Below are 8,153 nucleotides of genomic sequence, written 5' to 3' on the forward strand. Positions count from 1 at the left end.
ATAAAAAAAGATAAAACAGTTAGATCAAAATTAATGTATAAATTAGATTAATTTGTTCAGTTTTGTTCAATAAACAATTATACAAAAAAAAAACAGAGCAAATAAAATAAATGAACAATTAAAAGGTTTCATTGAATCATCTCTTATAGGGCACAATATGACCTGGATATTTCTTTGTGAACCCAGTAACCCTTGACATGACCCTAAATGACATGTCCATGTCTGTCATGCTGAGAAATATCTGCAGTGATCCTAAAAGAGTCGAGATGATGCAAGGCAGGCCATTTGTTCACACTGTGTTGCAGTGCTTTCTCGTCTGCTGTGACACGTCTACAAGCTACTTCCTCCTGTCACAGCTCTTAACTGCAACTCGAAGCAAAAAACACCAACTGTTACTTGTAGAGTTTCTCTTTGTTCTGTTGAAACTACCCGACTTGTACAGTAACGGGAAGCATGAACAACTGGCTTTTTCCCCAATCAGATAAAGTAGGTTATTTGTGTTCAATAAAAAAAGAAAACAAAATTGGTGGAAATTATGGAATTATAATACAAAAGTCAACCACCAAAACCATATATTTGAAATATGAAATACATTTGAAAGATGTATGTCCTACTAGATTTTTCAGTTAGTTAAAAGTAGCCTACTACTATTATTATTAGTAGGAGTAGTAGTATAGTTAGTTCATTGACTAGCTTATTTGGACAACTACCAAGTATCATAGTAATCATTTACTACCATAATATAGTTTTCAAACTTGGGCCAGCAAAAAAAGTAAAAAATTCAGGGCTGTCAGTTTAATGTGTCAACTTAATTGGTTATGAAAAATAACGCGAATAAAATGTTTTAATGCAGTTAACGCACTGGCCCTGTCCCCAGACCTGTATGTCATCTTACAGTTGACTGTTGACAAATATGATCCATAAATGCAGTTATGGCGTAAAATTCAAGAAATTGGGAAAAAAAAAAAAAAAAATTCCTGTAAGAGTTTTTGTCTCATATTTATATCACATGACAAGGGATATCACACGAGCAGTGAGAGCAATATCACACCAGTGCTGTTTTTGTCCCGATTATAACGAGTGCAAATGTGATTTTATACAACAGTTCAGTAAATGAGTTAATATTGTGGTATATTTTAATCAATATTGTCTGTTTTTGCAATATGACCTAAAACCACAGCAGAATTGTTGTGCGTCTCCGAGCAACACAGCGGTGTTTAGTTTCTGAATCAGAGTTTTTGAACGAATCGGGTGAATCAATGACTCAAAGACCCATTCAAAAGTGAGCCGTTTACTGAATTCCTGAATGAATCAGCCGTTTGAATGAATGACTCGTAAAGACATTTACCGCTACCTGCTGGCAGCTTTAGTTTCTTATTTTCAGTGTTATTGCATTTCTTCATTTAAAATAAATAAATAAAAACTTTAAAGGGCTTAGTTCACATACAAAAAAATTAAATCATCATTTACTCAAACCTGAATGACTTTTGTGGTTCATTTAAAAAAAAGGTATTTTGTAAAATTGTTTTGGTTACCAGTGACTTTCATTGTATGAATCCCCCCCCCCCCCCAAAAAAAACAGGTCTCAAATTCTCTTTTGTGGTGTTCCATTTATGTTAGGCCGCTGTAGCAAAAACATTTGTGTAAGAGATTGTTGAATCAAATCAAGATTTTGTTGAAAGTAGCTTTCTTTCTAAAGCTACTTTGTAATGTCTACTTAATACTCTCATTTAACACAAAAATAGCTTTAAATAATCTTTTTGGGGTATTGTCACAGACAAATGTAATTTGCGAATAATTTAATTAATTAATTGACGTACCATGCAATTAATTACATTAAATATTTTAATCGACTGACAGCCCTAATTTAAATATAATTTCTATAAAATTACGAAAAATACAATATAAAATTCCATAGTGCTTTTGTTGTCATTTTTAGGGGATTGTTTTTGGTTTGGATGTTTGAATGTAGTATGTTTAGATAATATTAAATAAAAATTATCTTCAGATTTAACTCATATGCGCACAAAATATTTTCCATATATACAGGTGTGTGTGTGTGTATTTATATATATATATATATATATATATATATATATATATATATATATATATATATATATATATATACACACACATATATATACATATACATACATACACACACATCATGTTTTACCATCACTGTATCACGGCACCATCACAGCGCTTTTTTTTTTAATTTATTTATTTATAAGGATCCTCTTGTGGAAAAGATAGTTTTGTCTATAGTGAGATCAGAAAACTCAGATATAATAACTGATTTTGTCATTTATGGGTAGGACTATATGCTTGATGCTGAATGACGTTGCTCTACGAGTCCTGAGAGTGGAAGGGGGTGTTTTCTGAGAGAACCATTTCCTTTGCCGGTGTGGTGCACCACAGGAACTCAGCCTGACTGCAGATACAGGAAGATCAGGGCCTCGCGCAAACTCAGCTCCACCCCTTCTCTGCTCCGCGATCACATGATCCTCAGCGGAAGGTGATGTTTGTGGCAGGACGTGCAAATAGTCATGTGGCAGACAAGTATTGAGCACTGTTGTGCGTTTCTAACTTGAAAATAAGTACCAGGAAACGTTTCATATGTCAACTACACTGTAAAAAAAAAAAAAAAAAAAGTTATTGTAATAATTACGGTAAAAGACTAAAAATGCTGTTTAAAACCTGTTAATTGGTTAACAGTAATTTCTTGCTATATAAAGTGAAAAACTAATAAATCTAAATGGCACTTTATGTAACTTTACAGTAAAATACAGACATTCCCAAAATTCTTTCAAATGGTGTGATTTTTTTTTTAAATCGAAATCACCAAGTAGATTACAATTTTCTGTTATGTTTACACCATTATTTTAGTGTCATTTGTTACAAAGTTTGTAATTTTTTTCCCCTCCCATTTTCATGTTAATTTTAGTATTTTTTCTGTGTTTGTAATTTTTAATTTTTTAATGTTTCTACGGTTTATTGATTTCAATAATTTAATTAACATTTTTTAATACATTTTAAATAAAGTTTGAATAAATTTAGATTTTATTATTAGTTAACATTTATATAATCTGGTTTTAATTTTACATTTTTGTTGACTATTATAACCCTGTTTGTGATGAACTTTGAATTTTTACGTATATTGTAAATGTACAAAACACATTTTAGGTATATTATTGTACATTTTGGTACATTAACATTATGGGCCCTATCATACACCCGGCACAATGCGGCGCAGCACAAATGTTTTTGCTAGTTTCAGCCTGACGCAGTTCTCATTTTCCCATCCTGCGCCGCGTTGTATAAATAGCATATACATTTGTGCGCACCATGGGCATGCTGGTCTAAAAAAAGAGGTGTGTTAAGGTGCATTGTTGGCACATTGCTATTTCGAGGAGCGGAAAACAGACTGTGCCATAGGCCAACTCAAACCTGGTCTAATGTCAATGGCGCAATATTTTTGTTTGTTATTTTGTTTGTTATCTCTCGGCGGGTCCACAACGTGCGTTCACTTTGCTTATTACACAGGGAAGCGCAGCAAATATAAAAAATTAAAGGATTACTGTGTAAAAGAATATTGTGTAGGCTACATAAATATAAAAATGTCATACATGTCATAATGGCTAGTCATTGCATGTATCAGAATTAGGCTACCTATTTGCTTGCGCATGAGCAGATCCGTTTGCTAGCGAATCCACCAAGGCGCGAGCGTAACTCCCTCTTAAAAGGGAATGGGAGATGAGACCCTAATTGGTTTATTGCACATTACGCCCAAAAAAACACCCATTACTCATTAAGAGAATAGGGACAACCCGTTTAGACCAAACTAGCAAAATTGGAGTGCACTTGCGCCGTGCGCTTTAGAGCATGCACTTAGATCGTTAAAATAGGGCGATTATGATGGTGCCCTTCTCTTTGGAGCGTTACAAGCTGTTTGTGCATAGATAAGATCCCTGAAGTTGTAAAGACTAAAGTCTCAAAACCAAAGAGATATTCTTTATAAAAGTTAAGACTCGACCACACCCACCTAAAATGGCTCATTCAAACACGCCCCCACGTCTACGTCACGGTGTGGGAAGATTTGCAAAACACCGCCCAAATGTATACGCAAAGAAAGAAGGCGGAACTATTATTCTCGCTGTAGTATTGTTGCTTCTGCCGGCGCCACGCTGTGTTTCGTTGTGAAAGAGAAAGTACTTTGTTTGGGCTTCCAAAAGAGGACACAACTAGAAATCAGTGGTTAAGTTGTATTTAGCACACTGTTCCAGAACAGTTCAACCCAAATATTAGGGTGTGTGCAGCACATTTTACGGAGGATTACTTCCTGAACCTGGAGAGTAGCCTAGCTGTGCACAAACGCCGTTTCTATAAAGTGGGGCAATTCCAACTTTGCAAGGACAGTCTGGCACTTCTGACTCACAGCCTGCAAGTACGTTTTCTTATTTAAAGAATTTGCCACTGACGATTCAAACGTGAGTTGAGCAGTGTAGAGTAGTGCTTGTCATTTCTCCGATCACAAATGCAGACATGGTAATGTTTACACAGCACGATGCAACGCGATGTGTAAAGACAGTATAAGTCCTTATAATCAGTAATTATGTCCCCACTGGATGCAACACATGCCTCGTTTATAATGGGTTTTATTGTTTTTGTCTCGTCGCGCCGGGACACAGCATCACAATACGGTGAGGGGCGTAACATTTCCGTCTCACGCTTGAGGTATTTGGCCAATCACAATGCACTGGATATCTGGCCAATCAGAGCATGCCTCGCTTCTCAGAACAATGAGCTTTGTAAAAATCGACGCGTTTCAGAAAGGCGGAGCAACAATAATGTACAGTATGTGGAAAAAAATGTGTTTTTTTCCCTTAAAAGCATAAACGCATTGCATTACACCAAATAAATGTTCTTTTTAGCAACGTCATATGACCCCTTTGAGGTCATTGCACATGGAGTCCAAAATTCACACGCCCTCACTTTGTGTCAATCACATTTACACACTGCCTCCGAAACTTTCATCCGTCATAAACTCAGATCAGGTTCGATTTTCTGCGTTTTCGCATCCGCAGCAAGCATTTTGATAGGAAAGGATGACGAATACAAAAAGAAAAAAAACGCATATGATCATTTCAGACTCCATGTGCAAGGACCTTTACTGTAAATTTAAGTTCAGTTAGTAAAACCTAAAATGTTTCTACCATATTTTTTACATACAAATTCTGGCAACCACAGTTGTTGGTTTTTACAAAAAAAAAAAAAAAAAAAAAAAAAAAAAGTCATGGATTTTTTGTAGTTCTTCTCCAAGAAAACCATTATCTTACCTTCAAGCACAACATCTTTCAGTTTCTCCACCGCTTTGGCAAACCGCTCCACTATGCGCAACAACGACGGGATGTCTTCCACCTCGATAGCCACTGTAGCCTCGGGTGTCTCCGGCGAGGGACTCTGGGCGATGACGGATTTTCCCGCACCCTTACTAAAAACCCAAGACTGGATCGGGAAGCCTGCGGCGCTTGGATTACGATTCAGGGAAGTCGGCCGCTTTAGGGTACCCATTGGGGACGGGCTGCCAACCAGCTTAGTGTGCTGGGCCAAAGGGGTACCTGGACAGGATGATGGGACTTCTAGGACAGGGGGAGACAGATTGGAGGAAGTATGGGACGAAGAGATGATTGCATCGACTGCATCTTTCCGAGGCTGTTCTTGAAGAGCAGAGAGCTGTATGATGAAGAAGAAAACAAGCATATAGTGTGGACAAACTGATAAACATGACAAGTTATAAGGCAGAAAATTGAGGATAGAGCACAAGATGTGTGCTCTACTACAATAGACGGCTGTTAGTAAACAACAACTTTCACAAGAGCAATTGTGTAACCGTGGCCTACTTCCTGTCACACCCCGAAGAGCTGATGCCACACTAACTGGCTTCGCTGAGGCCTAAAAACACTCCCATGCAAGTAAACATGAATATAAAGCCAAGTTACCGAAAATCCCATCAATTATGACTAATTTCTGCGTCATGTTAGTCATTCGTTAGAATGAACGAATGGTGAAATATGATGCACTACAATCCAATAAGTGTTAACAGGGTGATATCCCAAAATCCAGTTCACTTATAAAGATGATTCATTTAAAAAGAAAATTATAAAAATTACTACGTTTTCCCTATATATAAAAAGTGGATTTCTTTGGAGCTTTTTATACTTATTAATTTAAATAAAATAAGATAATAAAAATAAACTTTATTATACTTGGAATATTACAATAATACACATTTTAAAGTTTAAATGTATACATTTAAACGTTTTGCAGTTAACTTTGATCCAATTCATTTTTAGAACAAATATTCCTTGTACACTTTCAATATGAGGTCCTAAGATAACATGTATAATAGTTTTACAACTGGTTACACAACTTGACAAAAACTGTAAATGCATATTAGTACATATCATACACAAATGCATATTTTAAACAGTAAGATACAAATATTTACTACTTAAAATATGCATATTGACAAAAAAAGTACTTTTTTAAATACAACCCACCTGTTTGAGCCAGACGTTGGGTCTATTTGGTAAGATGTCCAATTTAGTTTTGCCGTTTGATTTTTTCACTCTCTGACTAGTCGCGTAAGGACTGTAGCTTTTGCTACTTGATCCACCACGCTTCAACATTTCCAGCTACCGAGTGTTAACTTTCGACACTGTTAGCCATCATATCTCATCATTTTAATTTAATACATGCCACTGAACCTTAAAAAGCAACTGGAAGCAAATCACTTAAGTCCTGAAACCAGGAGAAAAATATTCAAAGTAAGGCAAAACCTGAACTTCTTGCCCCTTGCTGCGCCATGTCACACTGAGGAAGTTCATTTCTCCTTTAGATAACATGGTCTAAATAATAATTCTACATTTGTGTTTGAAAACACTGACAACATTCGTAAAATTTTCAGCAACGTCGAAAAGCAGGCGAAAACATGAGCGCGAGAGTGAAATGTCAATCAAGTTGACTCGCAGGAGGAAAAGTCGAGAGATGCTGTGCGACTTACTGATGGAGAGTTGAGAGGCGATGCGCTGTTTCCTGTTCGGCTCTTCTTTGACATCGAGTGCGTCTTTATCAGTTCCCTTGTCCTTTTAGAGAACATTTTAAGCTTTAGGTGTTTCGATCCGACGCGTATTTCTTTTAATTTACGATATAACCCCCCTGCCCACCCCCCGGCTCCCCATTTCAAAGCGCTGATGCGAGGTTTACACACTCCGAGCTTGATCTTGTGTCTCACACCTCTCATATGAATCGCACATTGACTGAATCTACTGACACTCATCAGAACAGTCTGAGGCGCATCCGCTTTCTCTCTCTCGCCTTTGACAAGTGAAACTGCGTTGCCATGTAGAAACATGAGGGGTGGATAACATCATGCATGCTCGCTGAGACTTTTAAAACGACGTTTATGCCATGAGTTACATCATTTTACGACAAAAAAAATAAGCTTTGGTCAACTGCCCCACACGTTGTTGTTAATGTCTGTCACTTGCTGTTTAATTAAATATTAAAACACCGCCCACTTTGGTGACAAAACATGTCTTGAAATCTTTTTGTTTGACAAAACATCACTTTAACTTCTTTATTAAATCCGTCTTTAAAAATCGGAGCAGTTTTATGCAAATGAATACAAGAAAACCAATAGCAAAAATGCAATGACATAATCAACATTTGTAAAAATTTGGAATGGCTACAATGCTGTATCCCTAGGAGTGTGTCTCAGTCTGCTCTTAAGCACACTAGGTAGTGACTCATGTACACAAATGTAGGCACTAGTAAGCCACTTGTGTGATTTATGTTTCACACTTCAGAAAATATGACATATTTTCCAGTTAGAGAACATGGCAAGCTTAGATTCTTCCTGGTTTGGGGGATTTTTTGTTGTTGTTTTTTTTTTTGTGTAGGGAAAGAACAATCCAGTTCACTAAAAAAGGATTTTGTTTGAGACGGCACTTAAAATGACTGACTTCCTGATCAATGCTCTAAGAGAAAGGGGAATGTTAAATTAACTATAAAAGAAAGTTATTATTGTTGCAATTCCATTTTCTAAGCACTAAGCACTTCACTTTTTAAGCAGAATGAGTCGAATT

The 8,153-nt window shown here is 36.5% G+C and overlaps 1 protein-coding gene across 4 annotated transcripts in view; it reads right to left on the reverse strand.

Moving 5' to 3' along the window:
* Window positions 1-7,388, reverse strand: part of LOC306867661 (rho GTPase-activating protein 45-like) — a 24,608-nt gene extending 17,220 nt beyond the window's left edge. For 2 of the 4 annotated variants that reach the window (XM_079413459.1, XM_079413458.1), the window contains exons 1-2: window positions 7,070-7,388; window positions 5,343-5,739 (exon numbers count right to left, since the gene is read on the reverse strand). In XM_079413459.1, coding sequence (XP_079269585.1) covers window positions 5,343-5,739; window positions 7,070-7,345 — 673 coding nt within the window. In that variant the 5' untranslated portion in view covers window positions 7,346-7,388. Of the gene's footprint in view, window positions 1-5,342; window positions 5,740-6,566 lie in introns of all 4 variants that reach the window. The other 2 variants (XM_079413461.1, XM_079413460.1) reach the window with 1 other exon arrangement.
* Between the last annotated feature and the right edge of the window lie 765 nt (window positions 7,389-8,153).

The sequence above is a fragment of the Barbus barbus genome (genome assembly GCF_936440315.1).
Source record: "Barbus barbus genome assembly, chromosome: 49".
Classification (NCBI taxonomy): domain Eukaryota; kingdom Metazoa; phylum Chordata; class Actinopteri; order Cypriniformes; family Cyprinidae; genus Barbus; species Barbus barbus.